The sequence below is a fragment of the Bos grunniens genome, chromosome 6 (assembly GCF_055505025.1).
Source record: "Bos grunniens cultivar Pamir isolate PY7600 chromosome 6, Bosgru_T2T1.0, whole genome shotgun sequence".
Classification (NCBI taxonomy): Eukaryota; Metazoa; Chordata; class Mammalia; order Artiodactyla; family Bovidae; genus Bos; species Bos grunniens.
The window spans coordinates 30208130-30225640 of record NC_141170.1 but is presented as its reverse complement, the minus strand read 5'-3'; the positions used below and the strand labels follow the sequence as shown (position 1 = coordinate 30225640).

General features: G+C 37.4%; 1 protein-coding gene across 4 annotated transcripts in view; it reads right to left on the bottom strand.

Moving 5' to 3' along the window:
- The window catches only part of ADAMTS3 (ADAM metallopeptidase with thrombospondin type 1 motif 3), a 278667-nt gene that overhangs the window by 22906 nt on the left and 238250 nt on the right, over positions 1 to 17511 (bottom strand). For 3 of the 4 annotated variants that reach the window (XM_086407617.1, XM_086407616.1, XM_086407618.1), the window contains 10 exons: positions 16984 to 17067; positions 14586 to 14742; positions 13609 to 13714; positions 13070 to 13213; positions 12307 to 12439; positions 10258 to 10371; positions 8122 to 8267; positions 6751 to 6926; positions 5042 to 5175; positions 3294 to 3417 (listed from right to left, as the gene is read on the bottom strand). In XM_086407617.1, the coding sequence (XP_086263743.1) occupies positions 3294 to 3417; positions 5042 to 5175; positions 6751 to 6926; positions 8122 to 8267; positions 10258 to 10371; positions 12307 to 12439; positions 13070 to 13213; positions 13609 to 13714; positions 14586 to 14742; positions 16984 to 17067 (1318 nt within the window). Of the gene's footprint in view, positions 1 to 3293; positions 3418 to 5041; positions 5176 to 6750; positions 6927 to 8121; positions 8268 to 10257; positions 10372 to 11409; positions 11552 to 12306; positions 12440 to 13069; positions 13214 to 13608; positions 13715 to 14585; positions 14743 to 16983; positions 17068 to 17511 lie in introns of those variants that run through there. The other variant, XM_086407619.1, reaches the window with a different exon arrangement.

Genomic DNA, 17511 nt, shown 5'->3' with positions numbered 1-17511 from the left:
AAAAAGCAGTTTCAGAAATTAACTTCAAAGCATTGGCAGGTTTTATGACATCTGGCACAGGATCAGAGGCATATTTTTCTTTATAATTATTAAGTTGATAAAAAATTAATCTTGTTTCTAACCCACTAGTCACTTATTTTGTATTGACCTACAAATTGTGGCAACAATAATTCAGGCAAATATAATACTATACTCTCCTGTGTCCCTCCATGCAACTTTAGTTGTTTAAATCATCCTTTTGAATAGGGGCTCATTTATAGTGTGATTAGTTGGCGAATTTCTTGAGATATTTTATTGGTCTATATATTATTTTAAAAGTCTAGGTGGCAAATATAGACAGCTAATTATTATTTCTAATTATTTCTAATATTTCTAATCTATTTCTAATTAATGAAATAGGTTCAGATTTAAAAGCCTGCTCTATTTTAAAGAAATTACAAAAGAAAAACCAGTGAGTAGTTTTCATTTATATCGTGATTAGCAACTACTTTTAAGGCTTTACACAGTTATAAATGGCAATGTTGTAAAATATATTTTGTAGATTGGCTGGAAAACATCTGCAAGTTATGTCATGGTGCCTTTACACTGACCCTAAGTTCAATCTTCTAATTGAGAAACCGCAAACCAAAATGCTTAATAGGTTGTCTTAGGTTTTAAGGTCCTATTGTCCTGTATAATAAACCTTCCTAGTATTATCACACTTCCTAAAAGTTGTCTTAACTGAACTGAAAAATTATCTTAAGATCATTTAGAATTAAGGTCCTAGCTATAAATCAACAATAGTCAGGGGAAATAGAGAAACCAAAATGTTTCTTCTCGTTTCCATAAAAAATGAATATAGGAAGATTATGCAACTTGTACCTTCATTACATTATGAAACCTATAACTCACACATTATAAGTAATGACAGAAATCCAGTTATAAATACAAAATTGCTGGTGGAGTCAGAAAGAAATCTGTTTTTTGGTTATTTCTATATGGACAATGATTACCTATAGGTAGATTTACCTGACTTTTTAAATAATATTTATTAGTGTCTTAACTAAGTGGAGTGGTCATTTTGGGGTCAGGGTTTTCAGCACCTGAGCCTGGGTGATAATCAGTACATGAAACGTACCATGTTTGCCTGAGTATCAGAAGCTAGAAGTAATGTGGTTAAGATACCAAGTGTAGCAAAACAGCTTGATGCCATTTATGGATGCCCATCTTTCTGCAGTTTGCTACAACTTACCCAATACATTTTTAGCTTCCCTTGTTTCAGTAAGAGAAACACTACGAGCTCCTTTGGGTAAAGTGAAGGCTCCTCTTGTCTTCCCTTAAATAGAACGTCTTTAATTAGTAGAGAGTTCATTTATCCAAGTCTTGCTGTTTCATTGACTATACTATAAGCTTTGTATAATTTTATTAGGTAACATATAAAATATGTTTCATAATCATATATATTGAAGTCAAAATGCATTCATAATAGTTAGCTAATGCCAATAAACTGTTAATAGTCAATGAAAGTAAGACTAAGCATGAACGAGAAATGATATAGGTGATTTGAAGTCGAATACTTGCAGATTTCATTTTCCAGCAACTTGAGTTCTTTATGGCACCTCTTGCTTAAATTTTTCCCTGTTGGAAAAGGTTAATTAGTCTATTGAATAACTATGATGATAATATTAGTGCAAAAAAATGGATGTTAGATTATCTTGGAACAGTCTGAAAGCTTTCCTCTCTTCTTCTGAACTTAATTTGGAGGTTTAGCATAATTTTTGAGGTATCTGAAAAAAAAAGTATTACTACCTTTTATTACAAATAATATAGAGTGGATAACAATGGTAAAAAACATTTTGTTTACATTTATTCACTCTGGAAATAAGAAAAATTAATTATTTAACACCTAAATGAACAATTCATAATTGCAATAAAGCATAGTAAATTATTTCACATTAAGATGGAGAAAATCATGTTACTCTACTAAATGCATATAATTTATGTACATAATTCTAATTTTGTTTGCTTTATTAAAATAATGCCATCAGCCAGAAATGGCAATATTTGCTTTTTTACAATTTTCAAAGTACAAACTATAGTAAATTATCACAGAGGAACAGCAAAGGTATCAGTAACTAGAGTAGCGAATACCTAAGGAAAACACATTAGAATACAGTCACCTACTTCTGCCTAAATACATCACCTACTTCTGTTCTAAATATATCAAAGAGCAAAGCTGATATGTGTGGAAATGGCTTGAGGTGGGTGACTGGGGGATAATGGGAGTAAAAAGAACTAGGAGAATTATTCCATTTGGATAAAGACTAGTTTTTTTTTTTTTTAATATATATAGTTTCTTATTTTTCTAAAAGGAAAAATTACTGCAATGACAATGTGTTCAATGTGAACCAAATCTTTGTCTTTGTTTTATCTTGTTTTCTATTATTCTGTAAGAGACTATATCTTGGATGTAAGAGAAGCTTTTAAGGGAAGCCTCACATTAATCTTTAAATGTTGAATTCTTACAAACTTTTGTTCAATAAATGTTTGTTGAATAACTGAATAATAATTGTTCCAAACTTAAATCATTCAGTAATCCATGTTTGTATATAAATCTTTTGTGAAAATTCCAATGTATAATTATGAAAATACGAATAATGTTGCATATTATTTGTTGCTTTGGTTCCATCTAATGAACCTTCACCATATGCCTAAGTCCAGGCCATTGACTGTGTAACAAGCACAGAAATTCACACCGTAAGCAATTATACCTCAGGTTATTTTTTGTTGTATGTACCTTCAAACTTGTTTAATATAAAATTATAAATATTAACTGAAATATGAACCCAAGATTTATAGTTTTATAAATAGGATAAACTTGTTCACTTTTAAAAGAAGCAAAGTGACTGTAATACACTAAAAATTGTATTAAAAGTTTCTGAATATTTTTAACTTCTGATCAGTAGTTTACGTCAAACAGAAAATTCAAAATAAGCATTAATTCTAATAATTAGGTTTAATACATTTTATTAAAAACATAAAATTAAACAGAACACATATTTTAATGAACTACTATAATTGATATTGGTTTCTTTTGTTCCTTATCTAAATTTAGTAGATACGTTTTCATCATGGATGCTATAGAGTATGGATTCTCAAAGTTATTTCAATAATTTCTTAAAAGGTAATCTGGATGAAAATAAATTAGCAGCTAATTTTTTGTGTGTGTGTTTATAGAGAAAATGGTGCATTCCTAAAAGAAGCCTCAAAAAAGGCAAATTATGGATACTGAATTCATGAGAACTTCATCTTACCAAGCTTCCTGGGTGTCCTGGTAAATGTCCCCTTTACAGTTCGACAATGGGAATTATCTCCTCCACAGACACCACACTTATCCTCAACCTTGTTAGAACCGATTTCTTTATCACAGCCCACTTTCTGGGGAGAGAAGATATTAGATGTAGCTCATTTTAACGTGCCAAGCAAGTAAAGGTCAACATACTGGAGCATGATACACCATTTGTTCCGTCATGAACCCACAGCCAGGCACGAAACTCCCTCTCTAACTCTAATTTTTAATATCTTGCTCTTTTAAAGAACTATTATGAAATCAAATGACTTGCACCCTGGGTACTTATAAAAGATAAATTTCCCTCAGCCTAATGAAGTGTTTCTCCTATCATATGTAGTCAATCATCAAACATTTATTGAACACAGATATTGTAGCTGATGCTGAGGAGACAAAAATTAAGATGTGGATGTGTTTTTCCCCGGTTGCCTTTATATTTATAAAGAAGAAAATCAAAATAGAGAATTTTCCATTAGTACAAACTTTACAAGTTGGTAAGGGATGTGAGACAAAACATCACCAATGAGGAGATTTTCAAAGTAACTTGAAGGATCAGAGGGTGCAGAAGGCAATTCAAGAACGCAAAGGGATTCAAACGAAGCCAAGGGAGTCATCCATTTGTGGGAAGTGGGTTCAGAAAACAATTACTTTCTTTGTTTGTTTTAGTGGTTAAGTCATGTCCAACTCTTTTGCTACCCCATGAACTGAAGTCTGCCAGGCCCCTCTGTTCATGGGATTTCCCAGGCAAGAATACTAGAATGGGTTGCCATTTTCTTCTCCAGGGGATCTTCCCAACCCAGGGATGGAACCTGTGTCTCCTGCATTGGCAGGCAGATTCTGTACCATTGAGTCACCACGGAAGTCCAACTGGGGTGGATTTTTAATGTGAATTGCTGTTGGGTAATGATGATTCTGCACTTGTAAGTTTGAGATGAGAGTGAGCAGAGAAAATGATGACACATATATACTTATCGCACTCCCAGATACTGTGGGAGGTGAAGGATGAATAAAACACAGATTCTACTTTCAGGGAAATTTTAGTTCAACTATGAGGCATCACATATTTGAGATTCTTTTATATTAACACCTTAGTTGTACCTAGGTCAAAAGGAATCAAGCAGCAGCAACATGTTCAGTTAATGAGATAATTCCTTATCATTTAAACGTGTGAACATGGACAAGAAATAAACGACATAAAAAAAGACTAAATGGACAAAAAGCTTTTCATCTTCATCAGCGCTTTTGTTCTGATGTGGAATTAAGTGTTTAAAGTTAGAAATAATTGGAAGGTGAGACAGGGAGAAAAAGAAGTTTTTTAAGATGATAAAGCACATCTTGCATTGAATTAAAAAAAAAAAAAAGACTTGGTATTGTACTAGTGGATGGCTAGGATAAAATACTCAAAGCAAAGGCATGGTTCCAGTTGTATTCCCAGCCCTGAGGCCTCAGGAATCCCCTGAAATGCATTTGACTGGAAATGAGAAAAACAAATTAAATATTGAAAAACTTTCTCTGGTGACCAAAGTTTGATTTTATTAAGTGCAATTTCTTCCAAATTTAGTTGAGCTACAGAACTATTCATAGACTCTCACTGTAATGTGATCTCACATAAGAAAGAGTTAAAAAAAATTCTGAAAATATGCCGATGAATGAGAAGAAAAGGAGAATGACACAGTACTGTAGGAAGCTTTGGTGGAAGCAACCTGAACTCACCACACACTCTCCGCGCACACATATGCTGTACGGGTCTTTGTAGGAACAGCGCGTTCCATCGTGCACCAGCTGTTTCATATAAGCAACATCTCCAGTCTCTTTGGATTGACAGTAAAGGTGGCATCTTTTCTTGGCTGTATAAGATGGAGGATTATTAAGTCAACTATTTATGCAAAATGGTATATTTGAATAGTATAGTTTGTTTTTAAAATATACAGTTTCAACATGGCTTCCTGGAAACAAATTGTATAAATAAAGAGTGGGGGGGTACGCATACTTGGCATACTTATTTTAGCCAGGGTGACCCTATGATTTGTCATCTAAACTGGGATAATTCAGATAGTGAAAAGGAGCTCTATTAATGATATAGAAAGGGATGAAAGTGAAAGTGTTAGTTGCTCAGTCATATCTGATTCTTTGTGACCCTATGGACTGTAGCCCGCCAGGCTTCTCTGTCCATGGAATTCTCCAGGCAAGAATACTGGTATGGGTTGCCATTCTCTTCTCCAGGGATCTTCCCGATCCAAAGGTAGAACCCGGGTTTTCTGCAGAGCAGGCAGATTCTTTACCATCTGAGCCACTAGCAAAGCCCCTAACAATATAAATTGGTATGACTGGTCCCATACAACCCAGGCTCTCTGGCTACCCTAGATTTAACCAGGGTTATTCAATAAATTTCATTCAAAATCAATTTAGTTTTAGTGACACTTAGAGCACTGACGGAGGAGCCTGGTAGGCTGCAGTCCATGGGGTCGCTAGGAGTTGGACACGACTGAGTGACTTCACTTTCACTTTTCACTTTCATGCACTGGAGAAGGAAATGGCAACCCACTCCAGTGTTCTTGCCTGGAGAATCCCAGGGACACAGGAGCCTGGTAGGCTGCCATCTATGGGATCACGCAGAGTCGGACACGACTGAAGCGACTTAGCAGCAGCAGCAGCAGTAGCAGCAGAGCACTGAAAAGGTTTCTCTTTTGTTTGACCCAGTGGCCTAGTACAATTTTTGCTTCTTGTAGGATCTCATTAATTAAATCTAATTTATGTGACTCACTTTCCTCAAATTAATCAAAATAATGCATTGCAATTCTGAATTCTTCCACATGTGCATCTTTCCTTTAAAACAGATTTAAACTGAACTCAGCAGTGTATTCACACAAATAAGACATATGTCAAGAAGTTCCCATCTGAACAGATTTAACTGAAAATTCACAGCTAAGGAGTGAAACATGATAGGGAAATTTCCCAGTGTATTTCTTAATAACTAATGTACGGTACAAAAGTAAAGGGTTATGAAGTGCCTTTGTTATTCAATAATGCTCTTTGTCTTGTTCCTGACTTGATTGTAAAATAGCTGTATTTTCTCTAGTTGTTCAGAAAAGAAAAATCACAATATTCCAGAGGCATTTCCCAGCAGAGCGATTTCAGTTGCATGAGGAAACTCAGCATCTCTCCCAGGCATTGCTTTCCACTCGTCTTTTCAATAGTGATGGTGGCTGTACTGCCTGCCAGGAACTATTCCATAATTCTCACCTCTCTAGAGAAAGGAGTGTATTAGCCTTATTCTTGGAAACCCAGGAGGACTCACCCTATAAGCACCAAGTTTCCTAAATTGCCAAGTGAGGATCGAAAGTCCAAGGGATTGTGTGTTGGCAAAGCTTAAGCTCTAAGTAACTGTCCACACAGCAGGAGAAGCGTGGGTGTCTACTCACAGTCAGGATGTTCATATGGCAACCAATGGTGTTTGGTATTCTGGTATTCAAAGTGGGAGTTACGCTGCTGGCACTGCTGGGCTCTGAAGTCCTCAAAGTGTTTTTGGCATTCTTCTGTATTACAAAGCTGGTACTCAAAATTAACGCCAGGACAATCCTGACCACCATTGATGGGCCTAAAGAAAAGACAACGTTGAGAAAGGCCTTTTGGCTCTGGTCCAGTGGCTGAAGCTTGCAGGCACAGTGCTGGAGGGCAGAAAGCCAGAGCTTCTGAGCTGCCAGCCGCGTGAACGGACTCATACTTCCTAATTTCAATCCCTTTTCCAAAGCACTGTCCTCTCCCTGCTAGGGTTTGCTGGAGGGAAGCCCCAAACTCAAATCAGTATATTTTAAAACAGTGTATTCCTTCAAATGATATGTTTTAAACGCACAAAAAAGTATATAAAGAATCAACAAACAGGCATGTGGTCTCAGGAAAATTATATATTTTTATCATGCATAAAACATGTATTTGCAACCCAAAGAAACATTAATCATGGCTCTATGCCTGTTTCTTAATACATCCAATGCAAACAATAATCCTATCTTCCTTAGAGAAAAATTGCAAGGATTAAATGAGTTACTGTGTTTAAAACACTTAAAAAAGAGTGTGGCATGTGGTGAGCCCTTGCTGTTCTTACTACTATAATTTTTATTGTTTTTGTTGCTTCTGTGAATACTGCCATCATCTCTTCCTGTGAAACAGATCCCTCAGTCTTTGTACAAAGATGTGCTCAGAGCCATCCTGCTGCCAGACAAAAAAAACGGGTCCCAAATGTTAAACCCTTCCCAAGGAAGACTGTCCTAATAACCCTGATAGTTCATTTTTTTTTTCCCTGCAGAAAATAAGATTTACTAAGCACACAACAGGGATTCCAAAAATGTTCTCTGGGAGGACAAATGGATAACTTTCCCCCCAACAGTTCGTTGGTCTTTCTTTTACCGTCTTTGTGGCTCGGCTCTGAAGTACTCCTCTCCTGACTCTGAAGTGAGGGAGCCTCTGTGGTTAGTGCTGCTTCTGCCAATAGGCCTGTGCTTCCCAGAGCAGGTCTCACAGCCTCGGTGCCCAGTCCTAAGGACACAGTGATCTGCTTTCCCTGCTCAGTTCCAGAGCCTCCTACACAGCAATTTCTTTAACAATCTCTAACCTTAATCACGGACTACTCTTCACTAGATGGATTAGTGGGGATTTACCCAAAATAGACCCTTACACACTTAGTTTTCACGGTCTGTGTTTTACATGTACTTTGTGAAACTGAACATTAATGGCATAATATTGAGGCATTTTCTGGTCTGTCCCCAAGTGATGTGCATGACAGGAGTTACACTCACGTTGGATTATTGCACTGGCGTGTTCTGAACCGGACACCAGTTCCACATGTCCGGGAACAGGAGCCAAATTTGGTCCAGGATCCCCAGTTGCCATCTTGTTTTTGCTGATTAGCATTCTTCCACATGCAATGGCCTTTATAGCACCACTTAGGAAAATGACAAAAACAATTATGAAACTGTGCACATGCTCAAATTGAAGTTGTTATACAAGGACCACCAAGTGAAAGACTTCCTTTCTCTTTTACTTCTTTTTCTGGTGAAAAAACACTTAAATCATCCCAAAGTAATTATAACAATATGGTGACCTATACATACTGGGTAATTTAGACTTGCATTTTAAGTATAAAATTAAAATAAAAAATAACATTAATTCAGACAAGTTTTTAAATGACCCATTTATCAGTGAGTATCAAACATCATAATCAATAAGGAGATCGGAGCACTTAATTTGCCCAGTCGGTGCTAGTCTACCCTTCATCCCTTGTTATCCATATTATTGGAATTTTTTAAGGGCAATATCCTCCCCTTTAAATAATGACAGGAAATTATATGCCTTAACTTCAAAAACAATTAATATAACATATCTAAAACATATATAGTTTTCATAATGATTCTAAGAAATAAGATAGGTCAGATATATTATCTTTACCTTTCAGATGAGGAAATTGGGGCCCAGAAAGGACCATGGATAGTGTAAGACCCTCTGACCAGAAGAACTAAGTGGGGAATACTAAAACACAGATACTGTAGAGACATAGAGCTTATAGTACCCAACACACAGCAGATGCTCAAAAAGCATTAGCTCTTTTCCTTTCTAACATTTTGATTCATGTTTTTATTCTACACACAATAAAAGTGCTTCTTAAAACTCAACTTTAGGAAATTTAAACATAACACAAATATATTTAGGGAAATTGGATGTCCAGATTTGGTTTAGAGGATATCTTTTGCATAAAGCGAAAACGAATCAACTTATTGTTACTTTTGTTTTTTCAGTCATTAAGCTATAATACCAAATTTTCCAAAAGCAACATGCTGTATGTTATGAGTTTAACATAATTCCTAACAGTTTAAACATGAATAATGACAGATTTTATTATTACTATTATGTATGTAATTCTGATAGCAAGTACAGTTTATACACATTTGAAACGGAGCTTTAAAGGGCTTTAAAAGAACTAAAAACTATATAAATCTTCTTTGCCAGGTTTTGGTCCTATCTACAATATCTTATTTCCAAACTAGTCAAAGCCCTTCAGCATGAGTTCTCAACATGCCTTTGTCTGGGGTTTCGTGATCTTTCCCCTCATGAGTAGTGAAGCTTGGCACTGGGCCAGTTTCTGAGCATTGAATCCTTACTACACAACTTGAGATTGAAAACTTCTGGGCATCTTTCCCCAAGGAGCAAGGCCAAATCGTCTAAGTTCACATGACTTTATTTCTGGACAACTTTCACAAGAAGTGTGATGCCAGCAAGTAAATCAAATCCCATTAGAGCCCAGAGACTCTGCTGAGCAGCCGCTTCCTATTCTATCAGTCGGGGGCTGAACAGTGGTCCCAAAGATGCCAAGTCTTAATCCTTAAAATATGTAAATGCTACCTTATTTGGAAAACAGCCTTTGCTCATGTAATTACATAAGAATTTTTAGATGGGGAGATTACCCTGGATTATTCAGGTGAACCCTAAATGCCATCACATGTATCCTTATAAGAAAGGGGCAGAGGGAAAAAGACATGCAGAGGAGAAGGGGGCAGTGTGGGCACAAAGGCAGAGATGAGAGTGGCACAGCCACAAGTCAAGGAACCCCGCCAGCCAGAAGCTGGAAGAGCCAAGAACAGGTTGTCCACGAAAGCCTCTGCGGGGAGGGCCATTCTGCCCACACACTGATTTCAGCTCAGTGAAACCAATTTTGTTCTTCTGGCCTCCAGAACTGAGAGAATAATTGTTGTTTTAAACCACTCTCTGGTAATTTGTTAGTAATTGCTAGAGCACCTCTAGGAAACTAATACATTATGTTCGTGCATTATCACAGTGAAACTTCACATCCTATAGTTTTCTTAAAGATGACGATACATGCCATTTTAAAGATGATTCTTATGCAACATATCTCTACTGTATAAACAGATTATACTCACTTTCCCAGCAGCACATTCGGTTCCATCAAGTGGGGGCCCTTTTTTAGTCTTACAAAAGTAGGGATTATCAGGATGGCTACACCAAAGCTGTTTACATGGATCAAACGTTCGGAACTGAAAGAGAGAAAAACCAAACTCTCAGTGACGTAGAGATGGAATGACTTGTACTGATAATACCGGCTATACAGTTTCTTCATGTCATGTTTCTTGGATATTTTAATTTCAAGTTAATGGTCAAAGTTGTAGCGTGTTAAGAAAACAAACATGCCTAAGAATTCCAAGTAAAGAATACTTTTATTCTGCTCTTCTAAAAGAACACTGATGAACAATGATTTGTCTGGTTCTCCAGATTCTGCATGCCATTTCTATTTTATGGTTTTCAGATTTTTAAAGAGTGAGTAATTATTACAAACATTGTAAATATGAAAATGTCATAGCAGTTTTGCAGCTCTCAAGCCATCAAAATGGCTTATCTTTATCCCTGTATGTATGAACCAGTTAGACATAAAAAATAAAAATGCTCATCATGAGCTCACTAAATGCAGAAATTATCTGTCAAACTTTCCATGTAAGATACTGTATTCCAAGTGTAACAAAATGTCACAATACATTCATGTAGTTTATAAAGTACTTGTATATATTTGATCTTCATACCATGGCTGAGAAATATGGGTTATATAGTTATGGATACAAACCAAACAGTAATAGAGCCAGATCAGAATCTTAGTTTTCTCATCTTAAGAATGTGTTTTTATTTTCCTAAATCACTATATTATAATATCCAAGTGTATATTTAAGCACACATATTTGTATGTACTGTTTCCTCATCTACTCTCTTCATAACAGTACATTTCTTATCATTTTTAGATATAAAAAATAAACCTGTATATCAAATGCCAGTTTATCCATATATTCATTCCCTATGCCATTAATTAGGCTTCCTAGGTGGCACAGTGGTAAAGAATCCACCCGCAATGCAGGAGATGGCAAGAGATGCGGGTTTGATCCCTGGGTAGGGAAGATCCCCTGGAGTAGGAAGCAGCAACTCACTCTAGTACTCCGGACTGGAAAATTCCTCAGACAGAGGAGCTTGGCAGGTTACAGTCCATGAAGCCTCAAAGCAAAGACATGACTGAGCAGACACACACATACCATTAATTATCCACATACAGTCTTATCATCATAGCTTTCTTTCTTTTCTTTAGTGTTATTTATTTATGGCTGTGCTGGATCTTCATTGCTGCACTGGCTTTTCTCTAGTTGTGAGCACAGGCTTCTCATCACGGTGGCTGCTCTTGCTGTAGGGCGAGGGGTCTAAGGTGCACAGGCTTCAGTAGTTGTGGCTCCCCGGCTCTACAGCAGAGGCTTAATAGATGTGACGCATGGGCTTAGTTGCTCCAAGGCATGTGGGGTTTTCCGGGACCAGGGATGGAATGCATGTCTCTTGCATTGGCAGACAGATTCTTTAGCACTGAGCCACCAGGGAAACTCCGTCATAGCTTTCTTTTAAAATTAGTACTCATTTTCAATCTGGGTTTTTTGTTCTAATTCCTATTACTTAATGCAGAAATTTTAATTTTTTACAATATGAAGCCAGAGCTTTAGAATTCTCAGGTTAAAACATTAACACAGGAAAACAGGAACTGACTGTATATCTTACAGGCAAACCAAATAGCATCTGCAAAGGCAGAATTTCAACAGCAGATCAACTTCTTTCAATGAAATACATTTTTTCTTGCTCTAACACGTAAAGCTTCCTCTAACATATAAAAAGCCCTATTTACCAGATGTGTGACTTAAGCAAGTTGCATAACCTCTGTAAGTCTTGGCTTTTTCATCTGTAAAATAAAAGTGTACCAACTTCCTTCTAGCCTGTCACAAGGATTAAATAAGACAGTATATTTAAAGCACTTAGCCATAGCATGTAGAGACATAGCAAACACAAATCATTGGTTCATATTCTTGCACCAGTGAATCTGTAAAGGTCACCAAACAGGAGCTACACAAATAGATTTTAAGATGCAAAAATCTAAATTGACTGTAACGTACCGCAGTGCACATTTTATAACCAACTCCAAAGTCAAAACGACACTGCTCATCCATAGAATAATTGATTCCAGGAAGTTCTGGGAGTTTGGGCCAGTCATGTTCAAATGGGTCATCAAGGAGACAGTCATAGGAACTGGAGGAAGGAAAATGGTGCATACAGCTAAATGTTCATTTTTTTTTTTATCATGTCTCAGTGAGAAAGTATTCTTAGGTTACATACTCTGGAATTTCATCAGATCATAAAGCAAGTTCATGAAAGCATATCTTTTAAGGATTTTGGTTTCAGCTCCATTTAGAAAAAGACCATTCATCTTTATTCTTCCCAGGAAAATAAGCCAAACATACTCAAAAACACAGTAGAACTGTAACGACCTTGTTCATGTCCCTAGCTGAACCCCCATGGTGTGGCAAGGCAGATTCTGACATCCACCCTATGGGGTACAGGTGGTATACCCTATGCAGGCATTGTGTGACCACCCTCTCTTCATTCTCAAATCAACTTTTACCATTAGTCAAAGATCCCACAGAGAATTTACTGAAAGGAAATCACATTTAAAAATTCACTTCAAGGCTAGGCTTACGGCTTCAAATATTATAATCACATTATGGAATTACTGTGCCAAAAGCTAAGTCACAAGAAAATGTTTATCATGAACAAGAGTTTTCATTCACTGGGAGTTTGGTTATGATCAATGTGTTAAGAGACAGTTTCACGTCTGTATTTCTACTGTAACGTTCTCACAACACAAAGAAGGAGACATACTGTATGTATCTTTTCAGTTCTTGGCCGCTACACCGGGACCAGTGGTAACGATGAAACGCGGCTTGCACCAAGGGAGCCATAACACTTCCCATAGCCGTCTCATCACCGCACCTGTTGCCCTGTCCATCGTGTTCCATCCCCAACCTAGAACACAGAGCAAGACCTCACTGGTAAGAATCAACATACGGACCACGGCTTTGGCATAATTTCTGTTTTGAAATGTACAGGGAAATAGGTATTTTTTTAAGCTAACAAGGCTTTTGTGGAGGAGTCACAGACACTGTGAAACGGGGAGCAATCTGGCAGAAATGCCTTTCTTGTTCTTTAGCTACGAAAAGCTCACGAGTGTCTCTGCAAGCCAGTCACTCATTTGGTTTCAGTGCATGACCTCTTCACTCTTTTCAGCTCCTCAAACTTGGCAAGAGGGTGAGAGTTGCACGCTGGCATGTGCTCTGCCCAAAGTATGAACAATACTGAGAGAGGCAGAAAGAAAAGACCTTGTTTTTTCCCCCACTCTATAGCTGTCAACAGTGACTTACACATGGCCAGTTTCATGTGCTACTACAAAGGCAGATGAAAAACCATCCTCGTGATTCAGGGTACAGCTTCTCACTGGGTGACACATGCCTGTGACTGGAGCATATCCTGTAGAGAATAACAATTACTTTTATTTTCATTTTATGAGAAAACCCATTAAGAATTACTACTGGACCTTTGCCGAGGGAAAAAGAAAAAAGCTTTTCAGGAAACAGAGGCAGTATTATTTCGCTGCTAGCATCATGCCACATTCTCTTGGGAAAGCCACAGGTAACGGGCTCTGAAAGGATTCACTGGGTCTGCAATTTTCTCCTCTCCTAGGGGAAGGAACTGCCTGGGGTTACCATTCTGCTCTGCCCACCAACTAAGCCCTACCTTTCTGCTGTGGTGAATGTTCCTTCAAATCATGGTACTGATGAAGGGAGCCAGAGATTCCATCCACGTTGAAAAGAAAGTGGTCAGTCTAACTTTTTTTTTTTTTTTTGAAGTCTACATCAGAGTTTATTAGATAGATAGATAGATGTAAGCTGACTTGGGGAGAAAGTTCTTCGGCAACAGACGTTTCCCATAGCACCTCCTTTCCCCTTCCAAGTACTCAGTGGAAATTGCACTGCATTTTATAGCAGCCCCTCTGTACCCCAAATGTACACCTATTATTGTAAAGGAGAGCATAATATGTCATGGCATTTAGGTGGCATTTAACATTGTGAATTCCACAGAAGTCACTGGAAGCAACAGAAAGCAAATGCATGCGTGGCTGAGGCAAAGATGAAAGTGATGGTGGAGATGTGAACATGTGAACAGACTCCCTGATTCAGGATTGGTCTTTTTTTTTTAAGATTTAAAAAACTTTTATTTTATGTTGTAGAATAGTTGATATATACTGCTGTGTTAGTTTCAAATGTACAGCAAAGTGATTCAGTTATACTCTTGAAAAGTCATGCCCTTAAGTTTTTCTGCTACATAGTAATGGAAATACCTTGCATTCCAGCAGGTCCAAAGTCTTGCCTGGTTAAGAAAATTGCGTGATCATGGTGTTCAGAGTGATTGGGATCAGACTTTTGTTGTTGGCAAGCCCAGCGACACACATTTTCCAGGCTCCTGGATGGATTTCCCCTTTCTATGAGGCTGATGGACTAGGAGAAAACAATATGTTAAAGACATACATAATATTAATATTTTCCCAAAGGCTTCATTGAATAACTTTCTCTGAAATTAACATTTGAGATTACAGTAATTAAATAATGTACAATAATACTATTGGGGGCTTGTTTAGATAACTAATCTCATTTGGAAATTCTAAATGCACCTAAGGGATACCTTTATGACGATCAACATTATCTGTGTGAAAGGTGGCTGACACCATTAACTGAAATACGTGATGATGAATTATTTTGCTACTGTGAAGCAACTCAGTATTAATCAACTGCGTAAAAAATCTCAATAAATATTAAGAACAGTAACAGAAGATAGATGGAAATATTTGGAACTTTTTCTCTAGAAACGTTAAAGCCAAAGATCTTCAGTTTCTTTTTTTTTTTTTTTTGCTTCAAAATTAATCAAAGCTGGTTTATATAATTTGAGGAGCAGTCAAATTATATAAACTTCACACTGAAAAAAATAACTACTCTTTATTTTAACCTCACAGCAATGAAGAGAGGGGGCACTCATATCCTGCTGTTCCAAGAAATGTAGTGACATTCTTGGGAACCCTGTGCATGTGTGCTCAGCCATGTCCAACTTTTTGCGACCCTATGGACTGTAGCCCAGCAGGCTCCTCTGTCCATGAGATTCTCCAGACAAGAATACTGGAGTGGATTGCCATTTCCTTCTCTAGGGCATCTTCCCGACCTAGAGTTAAGCCCATGTCTCCTGCATCTCCTGCATTGCAGGTGGATTCTTTACCACTTGAGCCATTGGGAAATGCAGTTACTATCACATTATCATCAGGAGATAAAAGTTCAGAGCAAAAAGCCCCATCCTTGAAGAACCCAGGAGCCACACTTCCCTGAGTAGTTCTGATGGAACGAGAAACTGAATTTGGAACCTCAAATTAGTTCTTACTTGGCTGACTGGCTGAGAGTTTTGTTACATTTCAGCAGATGGTTTTATCATTGTTTACATTCTTAATAAAAAAGTTTGGTTTGTTTTATGTTGATCACATACTTCTCCAAAGAAATGATTTACCAACCAACTGAAGGCTTTTGACATCTCTAGCTGGAGTTGACTTGCCTTGAGTGCTAGAGACACTGTCTTCATTAAGTCAGGTTTGGGGGGAAAACTAAAGATCAATGATGCCCTTTTACCAGAAATGGTAAGTTTTTGTATATAAAAAATGCAAACACATGGACTTTCCCCCCTGTTCTTGCTAAATGCATATTTCATTAGTATTCCATAATCAGGAGGATTAACTGTGGGAGGGGGACATTTAATTTTAAACATTAAGAAAACTGCCAAGTTAGTCACTTCCCCTATGCTTTCTCCTCAAAGGGAGAGACTATTTCGTCCACTCCATGATTTCCAAGGACAGGGAGCCAACTAGTGCCATTTTAAAGCCAGCTAAAGTTACACTACATAAAAATGCCTATTGTCTGTACTGACCCAACACTTTGTTTTCAAGATTATAAGATTAATGCCCTTTAAAAAAAATTCACTGTATGCTTCGCTTTTATTAATTGGAAAGATATGAAACATTCCTTTTAAGAAATTATGAGAGAGTAAGGATCTGTCTTATTTTGTTAATCCGCCTGTAATGTAGGACACCTGGCTTCAATACTTGGCTTGGGAAGATCCCCTGGAGAAGGGAACGGCTACCCACTCCACTTTTCTGGCCTGGAGAATTCCATGGACTGTATAGTCCATGGGGTCACAAAGAGTTGGACACGACTGAGTGACTTTCACAGCTTGACACACACACAGATATAGTTGAAGCACCTAGAAAGCATCTGACACAGAGCAGGCACTCAACATACATGTTTTGGATTAAAAAGTCAATTATAAATTTAATGCTGGTGGTGGTTGTTCAGTTGAAAAGTTGTGTCTGACTCTTTGTGACCCCAACAAACTGAAGTACAGCAGGCTTCCCTGTCCTTCACTATTAAGGGAATCCTCTTTTTTCATTATATTGTCATACCTAAAATCAGGATAATTATCTCCAACTCCATTAGACAGAGGTAAACACATCAAATGACACCAGCACAAAAATGATTCATTATCTACTCTAAGTTAGAGATCTCCATTCATTGGGGCAGTTTTCTCTTCTCAATTCAGAGCAACTGGGGTCTACGTGAGACATATCTACTATAGCTTCAGTAGACTAATCTGTTTGCTAACCCACTCTTTGATGTTCACAGTTCACATATAGGAAGACATTTTACCTTTGCATAACCCAGCATTATCATGCGCACCAGGACTACATTTATATGCACTCCCAGGGACTCATCATGGTAAATTTCATTCACCTAGAAACAAAGGAGATAATTACTACAAGAAAGGCCACACAAAGAACTTTAGGAGATGGACACTTAAGGAAATGGCCATGTAATCCCAAATACAGGAGTCAAGTCACTTTTTTTTTTTTTTAGTTTAGTTTAAACTGATATCTGAAATGAAATCATTTACTTTTAACTTTGGAACGATTCCTGGCTATGTGAATTACTGATACTGTAAACCCTGTAGTATCATGAATATAGAAACTAGGTTGTAAAGGGCTTCATTGAACTATTGAAGTGTTAAGAATCCATGTGTACTATGATCCACAGATAAAATTCATCAAAAGCAATCACAGTTAAGAATCTGCCTTCCAATGCAGTAGACACGGGTTTGATCCCTGTTCAGGAAGATCTGCTAGAGAAGGGATAGGCTACCCACTCCAGTATTCTTGGGCTTCCCTTGTGGTTCAGCTG